At 39.9% G+C, this 16625-nt stretch overlaps 1 protein-coding gene across 5 annotated transcripts in view; it reads right to left on the bottom strand.

Annotated features, from left to right (window-relative positions):
- Positions 1-594: 594 nt before the first annotated feature.
- The window catches only part of CAMKK1 (calcium/calmodulin dependent protein kinase kinase 1), a 196146-nt gene continuing 180115 nt past the window's right edge, over positions 595-16625 (bottom strand). For 4 of the 5 annotated variants that reach the window (XM_007054151.4, XM_043531413.1, XM_027831219.3 and 1 more), the window contains one exon: positions 595-9748. In XM_007054151.4, the coding sequence (XP_007054213.1) occupies positions 9676-9748 (73 nt within the window). In that variant the 3' untranslated portion in view covers positions 595-9675. The other variant, XM_027831224.3, reaches the window with a different exon arrangement.

Here is a 16625-nt window from a genome sequence, read left to right as displayed (position 1 = left end):
TAAGCTCTAATTGAAAAGTAGGGCTTAGTATGAATTCTGTGAGTTGGGGTGAATTTCAGCCTCAATGCTTAAATACGCAAATTTAAAATCATTTGTACTTCAATCACTACATCAGCACTAGGAGTTTCTATAGACTTTATTGTCATTTTCCTTTCAGTTCCAGAGTATAAAAGCATGCAAAAAATAGCCTCTCTCTTAATAGTACATATTTACACTGTAATGGCCACGTGCCATCACAATACAAAGCACATATACATCATGCTTCAGTTATAGTAGAATACATAGATTGCTATACCTCACACCAAATAGCACAACAGATGTGAACACCAACACAGAACAGGCATATAAATCAGGTACAGAGCAGCAAAATTACGGCACACAGTATCATTGTATCCTGAAAATTATAATTTATTTAGCTTTTATCATTCTTTTTGAAAACTTTAGTGTTGGAAACACTTTATGGAGAAGGAATGTTGAACGAAGGTGCATGCCTCAGCTTGAGGAAACGCTAAGCTTAAGTGACTTTGATTCAGTGAATGAAGGTTATTCCTGCATAAAAAGCTAGGGATAAATTGCTACTTCCTCTCTTTCCCCCACTCCAGTACATCCAGAGTTCTGAATGAAGCAGATCTTTTGCGTTTTTGTATAGTGCTCTGGACCAGGAAAGAAAATGCTTTCACTTTTTGTTCACAGGACAATTCTGTAAATGGGTTCAGGTGAAAAGCAGAATCTCAGGTAACACATAATGCACTATACAAAAATTCACTAGATGCTTCCAAGCCCTAAGAAATGCTGTAAAAATCTGAAATACTGTAAGAGCTAATAATCTTTTTAATTAAAACACAATAAAAGTGCACACAAGCTCTAGCAACTCCACTTTCCTTTTTTTCATTTAGATTAGTATCTAGATGCCCTCTATATGGAGAGACTATTCTCTCTTCCCTTCTGTCTCCTTCTTGTCTCAAATCACTAAAACATTTGGCATTAGCATCAAGGATCAGGAACTGCTGCGTTACACCTGATCAGCATGCAGCAAGGATCTAGGGGTTTGATCCTGCACTGTGTGAAGGACTCTGGCCCAGATCCTGGAAATAACTTAAGCTCATGTTTAACTTAAAATTTGTGAGTAGCCCAACTGATGTCTATATACAAAGTGCTCAGTACCTTGCAGGATGGAACCTTAGTTGAATTGGAGAAGTAACATTCTTTGCTGTACAAGTCTTGAAAAGCCATGACACTGAAAGTTTAATTTGCAATCATGCAACAAATGAGCTGTCACATACACAACTTGCTGCTCTACATGGGAGACCTGAGATCTATGTGTTATACTGGGACGACCTTCTCTTTTTTGCACATTTTCTATACAGCTCTTTGACTTGCTGATGATGGGGAGAAAGAAGGTGTGTCACGGTGTGTGCGGGGAGTTTTTTTTTGTGGGGGAGGTAATGGTGGCTTTTACGGAGAGATGGGTGTTTGTGAACAATGTCAATACAGCTTTGTTTGATCCTCCTGGACTAATCATGAGAAGAGACGACACATATATTCCTAGACTTTAAAGGATCTCACGTTGCAATTTATCACAAAATGCAAGAAAACAAATTTCAAGTAATATTTTAGGTAGTCATTAGAAGCCCCTGGGAGTTTTGATTTTTTTTAAGGACTGCAGAATGTCTGACCTTAACTGTGAGCTGGCTGGTCATGTAATGAATAGTAAAATCTGTTATGGGGACTTTCTTTCTTTCTTTCTGTTGCACTACAGGTATGTTGTCTCTGAGAAAGAACTATACCATGCTCTCTCTCCTTATTTTAAGACTCTGTTATATGGAACATTCCCTGATCTATAGATAGTTTGCTTCCCACCTACAGTACCAATTTGCCTAAGTAAAGAATGCTGTTGTAACAGCATCCTCTTTGTTTTGCACAGATTTCAAGGTGGAGTGCACCTTTAAAAAGCATTTGTCAGAAAATTTTCTACTGAATTCCCAATACAATTTAGATCTCATTTTATTTATGCTGTATGGCTCTTGGACTAAGATAAATACAGGATTATTTATCCTTGCATCATTAAATTCTTTTCTAGCGCCAGATCCTGCAATGTGCTGAGTTATTTAAACTCCCACTGAAATCAATGGGTGTTGAGGGCACACCATACCTCCCAGGAGGTCCATGTGGAACAGAAATATGTCACTTACATCCAAATGATATTAAAACTCATAGTAGACCATGTATAGACTCCTTTATAAGCTAATATGTAAATTTAAATGGTCTCTTCCATAAATTACAGTGCACATTCACATACATGCCTATACAAAAGTGACACACTTCACGTATACAAAAAACACACATTTAGTTTCCACAAGTGAGCACTCAGCACCTTACAAGATTGGGCTCACAAAGAGGCCAAGTTATCATCTGAATTTGATTTACTTGTCAAAAGAATTTATTAGCCTAGAATTGGAACCATGCAGTAAAACTGCATAGTAAGTTAGAAACTCTTTAATAGAAAGACATCTATGTTGATTTCATGTAGTGCTCACATTTTCATTTAAAATAAATTAGCGTCACTTGAACTTACATACAGTAACTCCAGCTGCTATAGCAGGTAGCTCTGCCTGATAGGTTATGAAGAACCCAGTGTTATAAAGACCAAAGTCTGGGCTTTAAGGGGTACATTCTCTATAGCCCTCATGCTTATTTTGTTGAACATAATTTATTTCACACGACAACAGATCTCTGAACTTAACTTAGCCTCTGTTCAGTTGGTGCAGTTAAAGGCCTAGAAACTCTTATTATAAGGGGATTTGTTTTAAAATTTCTTGAATTTTAACTTGACTCACAGTCCATACTTTCCTGAAGTAAATATTACAATTAAGATTGCAACTGCCCATCAAAGGAGGTAGATTTATTTACAGTTTTACTGCTTTGACATCATGATCCACGGAACAGTGAAATTCCTTTCATGAAATCCATTGCAACCAACATGGCACAGGTTTATCATACACAGTAACAAAAGAAAAATCCTCACATTCTCTTTTTGTCCTTGATTCTGGAAATGTAAGCAGTTCAAGGGGTCTCATGGCTACCATGTTCAATTATGCTGTCTCCAAAGAGGAGTTTACATCAGAGCTTATGCTTTGCTATAAACACCTGCTTGGAAGACAAATATAACAGCTACGACAAACAGAACAAAATTAAAAGGAGGACTTGTGGCACCTTAGAGACTAACATATCCATTTGAGCATAAGCTTTCATGAGCTACAGCTCACTTATGAAAGCTTATGCTCAAATAAATTTGTTAGTCTCTAAGGTGCCACAAGTCCTCCTTTTCTTTTTGCGGATACAGACTAACATGGCCGCTACTCTAGAACAAAATTAGTTATTTTAAAAGCTGTTTTTTTTCAAGATTTTCACAGCCACTTGTTAGTCACTTATGACCCTGATCTCACTCCCACTAAGTCAGTGGCAAAACTTCCATTGTCTTCAATTTGAGCAGTATAAGACCTTAATCAGAATGTTTCAAATTGTACACAATTTGCAAATAAAATGAATCAAGCTAGCATCCCATTTCCTCTTAAAACAACAACAAAAAAATGACCTCTAAGTTGCCTAACATCTTTGAAACTCAAAGACTGCCCTGAAATGCAACCCACTGGCAATTATAAGTAAAAAACCAGCAGATGATTGTCTTGTCAGAAGCTACTCAAACAAGATACAAAACTGTTGTCACCAAAGGAGTGAAAGCCAAAGAAAATCTGTGAACATGTCATTAATGTTAGCCACTTTTCAAATTATGCTTTATATGTTCTATATTAAGGTAAATAATATTATATATAGTAAATAAACAGGTGGGTCTTACAGAGATCTTTGTGGAACCTGATTCATTATCTTTTTAACCTACAAAACAGAGGATTTTTGTTTATTTCACATATCTCAAGACACCGAAAAGAACCACAGAAAAATCTAAATCTAAAACCATGATTACTACTGCATGTGCACTAAATTCTCTTGTAGACAACAATTATAGGAGCTGATTATGTGACTCAAACTGGAAAGGCTACACTATAAACTTCTGTTTCTTTACTTTGCACTGTCAAAGTCTCCAGCAGTCTAAAAGACAACTGACAAAATCTAACATGGCTGATTTCCTAGGTGTCTTTATAGACCTTTGCTGCTCAAAGGTGGAATCATGCAGATATGACACAATTACCAGCAAATACACATTATTCTTTATCACAGACAAATGGCCAGGAAACCACGGCACAACAGCAGATATAGTACACGTGCACACTGGGGTGAGATGGTGTTATAAACATTAAGAGTCACTGTGCATGCTTCACTCAGACTCTACAATGTAATGATAAGTATCTGAAAACAATGGGAATTTTGTTTGCAGTGTCCTGTTCCTATTGAAATACTCCCACCCAAAATGATAAAGATCTCTAATATGGCTACCCTTGCTAACAGACTTGACAAACTTTACCAAGTGTTATCTCGCAAGCTAAGAACTTAGATCTATTAATAATTTTTTTAAAAATGTACTTCATTGCAGATTTAAAAGTGTGTTATTTCTCCACAAGAGAAATTTCTTTGAAGGCTTCTCAAATTAGACATAACTTAGTTACAACTTGGACTAAATTATAAGAGGTGACAAATAACAGTTTGCTTTACAAAAAACTGTTAGCGGTGTTTCTCACAGATATGGACTTGAGTACACACATTTTGATGAATTCAGGCACCGTCTTCTGCAGGATACTCTTGCAGCAGAAACAGTGCTATTTAGTATATTAAATGGTGGTGGAGGATTTTGAATACAAAATGTAGGGATTGCACAAAGACATCGGAGACTGACTATTCCAGTCCTCCCCTCTGCTCTGCAGATCATCCCAATGCCCGGTATCTATGTAAAGAGAATGATTTTCATCCATTCTGGATAGGGCTTAATTGTCAGAGATGAAAGGCTAATTTTTAAAAAAAATAAATTTTATATCCTTTAAACTGCTTCTGTCCCATAGTAGAAAGGCACTATTGCTCCAAGCTACACTAACATTGCTGCAAACATGTCGTACATTTCACTCTGATAGGGTGACAGAAGTGGAATGCCATTTTATAGCATTCCCTTTAGACATGCACAGAAATTATTAGACTTCTTTTTATGCTGGCATAATTTCCCCTTTTTGAACTGTGTACAGATTTTAAGATTGCTTTGTGCAATGGAATTAGGATGATTTCTTGTCATCTAAAGAAAAAGAAATCTTGGGCTGAAAGCCAGAGATGACAAAGTCTCTGAAGTAGAATTCACTTTTGCCTGGATTGGAAGAAACAGGTCTACTGTGTTTTTTTTTTTAAAGGAACACTGAACATTTTCTAAAAACAATTTTGGGGAGAATTTAAGAGATTTAAAGACTATAAAAGCAACACAGTGTCCTATAGCTAAAGAAATAGCACATTAAGCCTACTCCTCCCAAAAATATTAAGATTTTGATTTGTTTTATTAATTGAGGCTGGGATTTTCAAAGCAACGCTAAAAGAGTTAGGCTCCCAAATCCCACTGGAAATTGAGTGCATATCTCCACTGGAGTCCTTTGAAAAATCTCCTCCATAATTTCAAAATAGATAGTTATTGAACCATAAATCCATTGGTTTAAGAAATAATCTAAATTCTCATCCCCCAAGTCAGCTAACACCACTGAAGCTGAACTGAAAGATTTTCTTAGTGTAGATAGATGTCAGGTGCTATATTCAAAGTTTAACTTCCTTATCAAGTTTATTGGTATAAACTAAGTATAAAATTGAATTCAGAGTGTCCACTAAGGTTTTTGGCACCCATATAATTAAATGGTTTAAAGTCGCACCTCAGTTAAAACCAGTGCAACTTTGACTGTAGACAAGGCTAAAGCCCAAGTGAACTGAAGGAGAATACCTCTGCTGAGAAATAATGCTCCATAATATTGTAATTGGCAAGTTCTTCTCTGTCAGACTTCTTGCCTGAGCTGAAGAAAAGAGTAAATGAGTTTTCCATCAGCACCATCCCTTTTACAAAAAGAGAAATATAACAGTAACTCCAAGACTAGGATGATTTAAGACACCTGCTTTTACGGTTACTACTCTGTAGCATAAATATAATAGATTACAACATTTGTTATCCGTAGATAGAAGGTGCTATTGAAGCAGTATGCAAACTTTGATTAAAATTCGCCTCCCCGTGAGGTGGGGAGTATTATCCCCCTTTTCCAGATGGATAAACTGAGGCACAGAGAAGTTAAGTGACTTGCCCAACTTCACACTGGGAGTCATTGTCAGAGTTCAGATGAAAACTCCCATTTCCTCACTCCCAGTCCTGTGCTCTGCAACTAGACCAGACACGTAAAGGCTACTGGTCTGCCTCTGCCTAGCTCTTGCTACACTGAATCTACATTTTTCAGAACAACACTTCTGTGTGATGAAAAATAACGAACTCCTGACACTGACAGAATGCTGCTAGCAGAGATGCCTATTAACATATGTAACAATAAAAGAGGGATGTGGTGAAGAAAGTGGGTGACATTCTATGGCCTTTGTTTTGTAGGAGGTCAGACTAGATGATCAAAATTGCCCCTTCAGACCTTAAAAATTTATGATTCTATGAAAAATGAAAAGGGGAGGAAACTGGAGTGAAGATAAGATATAAACAATGGGTTTATAACTTTATCTCATTCACACCCTAAAAAGGGCCAAAAACCCTCCTAATCCTGACCAGCCTTAATTTACCACTTTTCTCTCTGAAACAACATATATTCTAGCTGCCTTCCTCACAGAAAAACCCCATAACTTGCATTTAAATGCATAATAATAGAAAATACTCCTGCCTTTTGACTTTATTTGCCCTTTTTGTTGACACAGGTAAACATAGTGATAAGTAACAGTCAGCATGGATTTGTCAAGAACAAATCGCGTCAAACCAACCTGTTAGCTTTCACTGACAGGGTAACAAGCCTTGTGGATGGGGGGGAAGTGGTAGATGTGGTATATCTTGACTCTAGTAAAGCTTTTGATACTGTGTCACATGACCTTCTCATAGAGAAACTAGGGAAATGCAACCTAGATGGAGCTACAAGGTGGGTGCAAAACTGGTTTGAAAATCATTCCCAGAGAGTAGTTATCAGTGGTTCACAGTCATGCTGGAAGGGCATAACGAGTGGGGTCCTACAGGGATCAGTTCTGGGTCTGGTTCTGTTCAATATCTTCATCAACGATTTAGATAATGATATAGAGAGTACACTTATAAAATCTGTGGATGATACCAAGATGGGAGGGGTTGCAAGTGCTTTGGAGGATAGGATTAAAATTCAAAATGATCTGGACAAACTGGAGAAATAGTCTGAAGTAAATAGGATAAAATTAAATAAGGACAAATGCAAAGTACTCCACTTATGAAGGAACAATCAGTTGCACACATACAATATGGGAAATCGCTGCCTAGGAAGGAAGACTGCAGAAAGGGATCCGGGGGTCACAGTGGACCATAAGCCAAATATGAGTCAACAGTGTTACACTGTTGCAAAAAAAGCAAACATAATTCTGGGATGTATTAGCAGGAGTCTTGTAAGCAAGACACAAGAAGTAATTCTTCCACTCTACTCTGCGGTGCCTAGGTCTCAACTGGAGTATTGTGTCCAGTTCTGGGTGCCACATTTCAGGAAAGATGTGAACAAATTGGAGGAAGTCCAGAGAAGAGCAACAAAAATGATTAAAGATCTAGAAAACATGACCTATGAGGGAAGATTTTAAAAATTGGGTTTGTTTAGTCTGGAAAAGAGAAGACTAAGAGGGGACATGATAACAGTTTTCAAGTACATAAGAAGTTGTTACAAGGAGGAGGGAGAAAAATTGTTCTTCTTAACCTCTGAGGATAGGACAAGAAGTAATGGGCTTACACTGCAGCTAGAGAGGTTTAGGTTGGACATTAGGAAAAACTTCCTAACTGTCAGAGTGGTAAAGCACTGGAATAAATTGCCTACAGAGGTTGTGGAATCTCCATCATTGGAGATTTTTAAGAGCAGGTTGGACAAACATCTGTCAGGAATGGTCTAGATAATACTTAGTCCTGCCTTGAGTGCAGGGGACTGGACTAGATGATCTCTCGAGGTCCCTTCCAGTCCTATTATTCTATAGAGGTGTGCACACAGCTTTGTACTTGCCTGAGAGACTAAACACAGAAACCCCAATGTAAATCTGAAGTAACTCCATTGAAGTGAATGCATTACTCCAAATTTATAGCTGTGCAACATGACAATCTCATCTCAGAACTCATACTGGAAGCTATTCTCTTTCTCTCCTGTGGAACTGCTGCAGTACATAACCTAGGACATGACATAAATATTTTTGTAGTGGTTTCAGCCTACATTGCTGCTGACTTGGGATTCCAAACAAGCTCAAATCTCTGACCTCTTAATTCAACAACACTGAAGATTCATGATATTATTAAAACCACATTGGGGGGTGTTACAGCAGCATGCCACAGCAGAGGACCAAGTGCATAAAACCTAAAGTATTGAAATGTTACACAAATGAGTTAAATTAAACTCAACTTTTGTCCTGTAGCTTTTCTGGGTCCTTGCTTACCATCAAAGAATCATCTACTGACATACTCTCTTATAGGAAAATGTCCTATTTCAGGGCATTTACTAGTAAACAACAATTAGGTAAAAAACTTAAGATATAATCAAACACACCTACTGTCTCTCTCTTATGGTGGGGGAAGGGGGACTGGGAGGTGAGTGGGAAAGGAGAATCAGACTGCCTTAAATGACAAATAAAATCCATTGTCTCATGCTTTCAGATCAGTAAATACAATTCCTGTCCACACATTAGCACACAAATGGAATCAAATACCAGCCCTCTGGGAATAGTACACTCTATAAGCAAATGCTCTTGGTGCACTAATCCATCATATTCAGATGAATATCAGGGCCTTTAACAGTTCAGGGACAGTCCAAATCTCAATGCAGATGGGTGGCAATACCGTATATTTTCAATATTGTACTAAAATGACTCTAACGTGGCCCTATATAATGCAAAAATAAGAGCTATATAATGCAAAAATAAGAAAGAATGAAAAGCACAAAGAATTACACAGTGGAAGATCTCATCCTACGTCAACAGAAGTCAACAGGAATTTTGTCATTGACTTCAGCAGAAGTAAGACTGTGCCCCAGTAAATTTAAGCACTTGAGTAATAAATAAAAGTTAACCTAAGAGAGGACACCTGGCTACTGCATATCTTTTTTCTTGGTACTTTGAATGCAGAATGCAAAAAGCTGGAAAACATCTTGATGGCAAGTGCCCTATTACATAAAGTTTGGTTCTTTGAATTATAAATAAAAACACATTCATTGGTCAAGATACCAGACAATAATGACCATACAACATAGGCTGAAGCACAAATGGAGAATGAGGCACATGTCAAATACAGAGAAACATCTTACATGTTGAATGAAGCCAATGAGTAATACAACATAACATTCCGTGAATAAACCATTTCCAAAGAACTCGCACTGTTAGTTGTTGTTGCTTGTTTCCTCTTTTCAATTTCTGTTTTTCAGGTCACAAACTTTGGTTCATGAGAGCAGAATGTGTGGGACACAACACAATGGTTACAACAGCAGTAAATAACCAATCCAGGACATGCACATGACTTCAGGAAGTAGCCTCATCTTCACAGACGTCAGGGAGATCAAGGTCCTTTACTCCTTCTCTGCTCCCTTGCTTTCTACATGAATGAATGAAGGGAAGTAAATAAATAGAAACAGGCATTTAGAAAAATAGAGCAGGCGTAGTTTTCTCTAATAGGCAAGCCAAACCAATAACATCAATAACTAGATGAAGGATGACGTTCAAACAAAACTGTATTTCCTTAAAAAGTATACCATGTAAACAGTTAAACTGCGATAAAGAAAAATGCATCAACATCAGTGCACTGATCACTCCAGTATGATAAGACTTGGTATCATGAGGCTACAGCTCCTTAGTTTGTCAAAATACATTCTCAACTCCCTTTTATTGCACTAGTACAAGCGATTTAATTCTCAGAAACAGACATATAGAAAGGCAGCAATGTTTATAAGTTTATTTGGTTTGTATTTTTAAACTCTACTTGTTTCACTGATTTTATGGTTTGACATCTGCAACCCTTTTTCCAAAGCTCAACTGCAAACGGCAGTTATGTTCCCCCAAGGCCAATGAAAAAGTAGCCAACTGCTGCGTCACAATGGCGACTGTAAGTTCTTTGAAGCGGAAATCACATCTTCCTGTGTGTTTATACAGCATCTGGCACAACGGGGGCATGATCCTCCTTGAGTCTCTGGGTGGTACTGCAATAATTATAACTTATAATTAATATTAATAGAATTAGAACATAAAGCTGATTAAAATGCCAATTATATACTTTTTCCCCACACTTTCCCTTTTTTTCAGCTTTTCCAAGACAAACCCAAACTAGAAAATATTAGTTTTTAAATGTTTTTAAGAAAAAAAAATAGGTTTTCGATAAAATTTTTTTGATTTTTGAAATCCAAAACCTGAAAATATTTACTGAAAACTACACCAAAAGCTGAACATTTTTACAAAAACTCAAAATTGTTCCTGATAATTCAAAAGTTTTACCAAAAATGTTCAGTCTCCAATTTCTGATAATTCATTGAAAAAGTCTGAGAAAACTTGCTCAGTATTAGCCACAAAAACAAAATGAAGATAACTTACTTATATTTGTCTTACTTCACAAAGTCTTCAGCCTTTTCCGAACGCTCCTAAATTTCAACTTCCTCTCCTGCAGATTCAAGAGACTGATGGGCTTGTCTCCACTGCAAAGCCAACTTGAGTGTTGCCCCTACTTGAGTCCCATCCACACACAAAAACCTTAACTCAAGTGTGGTGGTGCTTTCAAGGCCTTGTCTCCACTTGAAAGGTTTGCTGGTATAGCTATACTAACACATTGTTCTACTGGAGATGCACATTATACTGGCAGAACAGTTGGCAAGCCTGTCAAGTGGTGAAGACTCCAGCTTAAGTTAGTGCAACTTGTCAAGTGCTAACACAATCACTTTGCTGCTAATACAACCACACTGTGTGGCTCGAGTGTTATTTCACAATACGTCCGGTCTCACCCGAGCTTGACTAACTTGAGAGGAAGTAACTAGAGTGTAGGTAACTTGAGTTAACTCTGCGGTGAAGACAGCCTAGGAGAGGTAGCAAGGCTAGTCAACTCTTAAAACTGGTCAGGTGAAATTTTTTTGGAGATCACACCTTATCAGTTAATTTGAAGCTGTATCAAAAGAACGCTTATGTCTGAGCTGTATTTTAAAGAGTGAAACAGAAAAAACAACGGTTGCCATTAAGCATAATTCCATTCCTAAGTGCACCATCACAGCCCAGGTGATAAACCTGACCTTGAATATAGACAACTGACCATTTCCAAATGCACTTTCAGGCCTGACTTCAACATGCTGAGTAATAGATCCATCTTCAGTGGCTGATCTGAGTTAATTCAGGGGCTGTCATCACCCTCTTTAAATGATTTATTACCGTGAACAGGAAAGCAGGTTTCATTATCAGATATAATGCAAGCAGGTCTGTGCAGTGGGATAACGGCAAGCATAATTCAGCAGCAGATGGTGTCTCACGGGTTATTTAGAGCCTGCTGTCATTTTGTACTATTTGCTACTGTCTGCAATTTGATGAATCAGATTAAATGTTTCCCTGTAATTCTCAATAGCTGATACCTGTCTGTACACCTTGTTTTAGCAGTAAAGGCAATGTGATCCACAGGATGTGGAATGGGTGCAATATAGCATAAATTGACAAAACATTCAATACAATACTGAATATCAACTAAATTTATTTTCTACAGACAGCTGGGGTGATCTTGCAGTAAGTAGTCTGCGGTCTGTGCTGCCACATAGGAGACATGAGTACATGCTGAGAGGACTGAGGCTAAATGCTAGTCTTCATTAAATAGCTTTTCTTAAGGTGTTATTTTGTATTTGCGTTACTTTTGTTAATAGCAGGCTAATGAACCTTGCTCTATGTGGTTATCCAACACGCTGCACTGTTGAGACCATTGTTAATAGTCGTAATAACACATGGCACTCATCTAGCAATTTTTGTACATCAATGGCACAAGCTTCACAACATAACAGATAGTGAAATTAGGATAGAGGCAAAGAGACAACAAATCAGTATTTGAGTCATGACTCCTAGTCCCATGTTCAGTCATAGCTTGCTCACTCTCTGTCCTGTTAACTGATAAGGATTCTTCCCTAATGCCATTTACGCCTTGACTGTGGGCCAATATCTGTCCTCATTTATGCACTTGGAACTCCCACTGACTTCTGTGGGAATGAAGGCAGAACGTCAATGGGAATGAAGCAGCCAGGAGTTGTGCCTGGGTATCTGAGAAGAGAATTTGGTCCTATGTATTTAAAGAAAAATGGCTTCAGACCAATGGCAGCATCTCTCTTGTGAACAGTTTGTTGCACCTCTGAGGTCTATTCATCAGGAATCAATCACAGGTTTCATTTTCACCAGGTTGTGTTATTCATTCCAAAGCCGAAGCACTTTCTGCACTGGCAATTTATCTTAGTTCTAGCAATCTCTGGCCAGCCACTGAAATATGTGTATCAGTGCAAAATAAGTGTTGGCAAGATAACCCTCAATTTGCAAAGATTGAGATTACTCGCACTTGAAACCAGGGTACACGTCAATGGAGCCACCTGGCCACAGATGGCTGCAATCAGGGTAAATTCCCAATGGAGACAAGCCTCAGTCATGCCCTTCCCGGGAGACCATACATATGCTGCTGTTAGGGCTAAACAGGAGGCTGTGGCTGAAACCAAGTATCATGGTGCAAGTGGTGTACTTTTGTATTTTATTACATCTCTCTAGCCTTAATGGATGCTGATGCAGGGGGTTTCTCCTGAGCTTGATTTTCTGAGCATGATCTTTTAAGTCAACATAGGCGCAAAACTTCCTTTGACTTCTGTGGGCCTATCTATGAATTCCTGAACTGTACATCCAAGTGGAAAAGACTATTACTTACTTACACTAAAACTTTCTCTTTTTTCAAAATTGAAAACAGTCCCATGCATCACAACCCAAATGCCAATAAAAGTGCTACATCAGCCTTTATTCTGCTCAGGTCCTTCCCAGTACTTTTGGAGAATCTTTTCAAAATCCTTCACCCTTGCAGCAGGAGGTGTCCCTAGCTTGATTCATCTATTTATTTTACAGTGATAAATGAGCTCCTAAGCAAACAATTGTCTCCATAATAATGGAGCTGCTCAAATGGAATTTCAAGAGACATGATTAATTTCCAAGCATTCATCTGAAACCATCTCTGTCAAATTCCAGGCAGAATAACTATGCTTTGAGCTGGCTGTGCACAGTGGGATTTTGCACTGAAATGTCTTTTTTTTAAATGATCTCCAATGGTTTACATTAACTACAGTATTTTGTTGTTGTTGTTTTAAATTGGACAGCATACTTTGTGGACCGATCTGTGGAATGTGTTGCAAAATATGCATGCTGTCTGCTTAAGTCCTGATAGAAATGAGGCATGTTGAAATGTAGACCAAGAGGTTTTGTCCATATCAGTCATCACAGCAGAGTCCCAGAAACCTGAAGAGTAGAGGTGTTGGTAGAATTGCTTGCTGCATATTTGGTTGTAGCCACATCTATTAATCTTTCATAAGTTCTAAATATTAGAGATGGGCCTGAGCTGCAAGTTCAGATCCAGATTCCCAAATTTTGTGGGTATTGGATCTAGGGTTTTGGATTGAGCCCGCTCTCTGCTAAAACTCACCAAGTCTCCCTCTCCCATCCTTCCCAAAAGAAAAAAAAGAAGAGTGAGGAAACAAATGACCAAGAAAAATCCCAAGTAACTTAGAGAATGAATGTTAGTGTCACACACACATAAATACTGTAACAAACTACATAACTACTGTAACAAAACTGCTCCTATATGAAGGATGGAATTTTATGTTCTCAATAACACAGAAAGCATGACAACTGAGGAGAGGATTTATAATTCTACTGTATCCGGGGGAAACACAAACACACAGTTACCTTAAAGATGGATGCAAATATAGAGATGAGCTTAAGAGGAACCTGTCCCTAAGGGCAAACAATGAGATAAAGGAAGAAAATGGTAAAGAAGATGCTGGCAAAAGGCAAATGAGCACATGTTTCTGAATATTAAAGGAATGAAATTAAATAGAGGATGGGGTATTAGTCAGCAATGTTTACTAAGGCTAAAGACCAAATGAAAAACCATGACAGTTAATGCTGTCACCCATAGTGCAGTGCTGTGCATGCTGGAGTAATCACCTGTGCTAAGGCAACTGATCCTGCAGGGTGCCAATTGCTTCCAGCAAGGTATTCAGTGCCATCAACACCTAGTGAAATCTGCGGGAGTTGAGGGTGTTCAGCAGCATACAGGTCTGTGTCCCTAGCATGTAGAAGTCTTATGAACATGTAGTGTTATTAATTGCCAAAGGACACAAGTTGAGCAGGAATTAGACACAAACCACTGAATAGATGATGGGTGCTTCTGTATGTGATGCTCCTAGTGTAACAAGATGTTGTGATATTCTGTGCCGAAGTTAGTCTGTAAACCATTAGTTAGACTCTAATAATACTTACCCTTGCCACAATATGAGCCATAGCTTTTAATAAAAGCACACATCCTTCCCTTGCAATGAAAAATATATTAGTGTTAAATTTACTTGGACAGGATTTTCTGTTGACAATGTGTATGTATTATTTAGTCAAAATCTGCATGCTAATATACAGATGCCCACAGAATTTCAGCAATGTTAAGAGACTGACTTGGGGTACATTTACACAGGAAAAAAAAAAAGCACCTTGCGGCAGTAAGGGTCAACTGACTTAGGTTTGTGTTACAGGGCTAAAAATGGCAGTGTAGATGTTTGGGCTCAGGCTGGAGCCTGGGCTCCAAGACCCTCCAAGTCCTCCTTCTCAGAGCCCAGGCTCCAGCCTGAGCTCAAACATCTACACTGTTATTTTTAGCCCCAAGCGCAAGCCCCATGAGCTCAAGTGAATTGACCCAGGCCCTGAGATTTACTGCATGACCTGGGCTCTGAGACTTACTGCAGGGGTGTTTTTTTGCTGTGTAGATGTACCCCCTTAAACACACATTTTGTGAAATTAAGAGTTAAGTCAAACTTTGCATCCTTTCTGCAGCCAGTCTCCTGCCAAGACTATCAACAATGAAGACTTTAATCTGGCTACAGGTGTCAACAGGCTATGTTTTAAAAGTGAATGTAATTTTAGTAAAAGGTGCTGGACTGTTAGCCCTGGGGGCTGGCATCCTCTCTCAGCACAATACAGCACTGGCAAGGAAAGTCTAGCCCATGCTGCCCCACCAATGTGCCTCAATTGGGTTTTGGAGAGAGTCATAGGCAGCAGGTATTATAGGCAAGGGAGGCTTTGCCTCCCCAAACAGCCTACCGTGGCCCCTGCCCGCAGGCCAGTATGCCTCCCGCAGTGACTCAGGGCCGCTGATGCTGGGCCGTGCTGCCTGCCCAGTGCTGACCAGCCGAGCACCGGGATTGGGGGCCACCCGGAGCTGTGGGTGCGGTGACTGCGCCGCACGGAGCACCAGGGCTGGGGTCACAGCGACCGCACTGACCTGCCACCCAGAGCCCTGGGGCTGGGGGTGCGGTGACCGCACTGCCCGGAGCCCAGGGGCTGGGGGCAGAGCGACCGCGCCGCCCTGCCACCCAGAGCCCCAGAGCTGGGGACACGGTGACTGCGCTGCCCGGCCACCTGCAGCACTGGGGCTGGGGGTGCTGTGGCCGTGCTGCCCAGGGGCTGGGGGCATTGAGGCTGCAGTGCACTGGGGCTGGGGCTTCGCCCCCCCCCTCGGCAGTCTGGCACTGGGGGGGTCACAGTGGGGGTGCTTTGGGCTTCTGCAGGGGAGGGGGAGGTAGAAAGAAAGGGGCGGGGCCTCAGGCACAAGGGAAGGGGCTGGGGATTAGGCTTCCCGGGCAGCGGGGTCACCATCCGCCTGTGGAGAGAGCAGGTTCTGGCCTATTCAGTACTTGAACTCTGTTGAGACTTGTCAACAAACCTGACAACTTTTTGTGGTGACATGGATACCTGTTAACAAGAACTAGACCGAGACTGCTAACCAATGACCAAAAAGCCACCAGTCAGTCACGGCCAAACTGGCCGTGTTTGAACCAGTGACTCTCAGATGGAAGGCTCCATTGTTACAGCTATTTGCTAAACCTCACTGCGTAGGTGCTGGAACTATGGGTGCTGGGGATGCTGCCACACCCCCTGGCTTAAAGTGGGGTGTGGCAGCATCACTTTGGATGAATGTCTCTCAGCACCCCGATTATACAAATTGTTCAAGCACCCCTGCTGCACTGGTCACTTTGCATCTTGCTGCCCTCATCCCCTGTCTGTGCCTTCTCTATTTAAACTGTAAGCTCCTCAGGGCATGGACTTTATGATCTGATCTATCAGTAGGATCAAATTCTGTAAATAATAAGAATAATTCCATGTATGGTAGCTGAAAACCACACTTTACCAACAGCACAGTAGGGGTTAATGTGCAAGTATAGTGG

Source organism: Chelonia mydas, chromosome 17 (genome assembly GCF_015237465.2).
Source record: "Chelonia mydas isolate rCheMyd1 chromosome 17, rCheMyd1.pri.v2, whole genome shotgun sequence".
In the NCBI taxonomy this organism is placed as follows: Eukaryota; Metazoa; Chordata; order Testudines; family Cheloniidae; genus Chelonia; species Chelonia mydas.
Note: the sequence above shows the minus strand (reverse complement) of the source record. Positions and strands in the feature narration are given on the sequence as shown.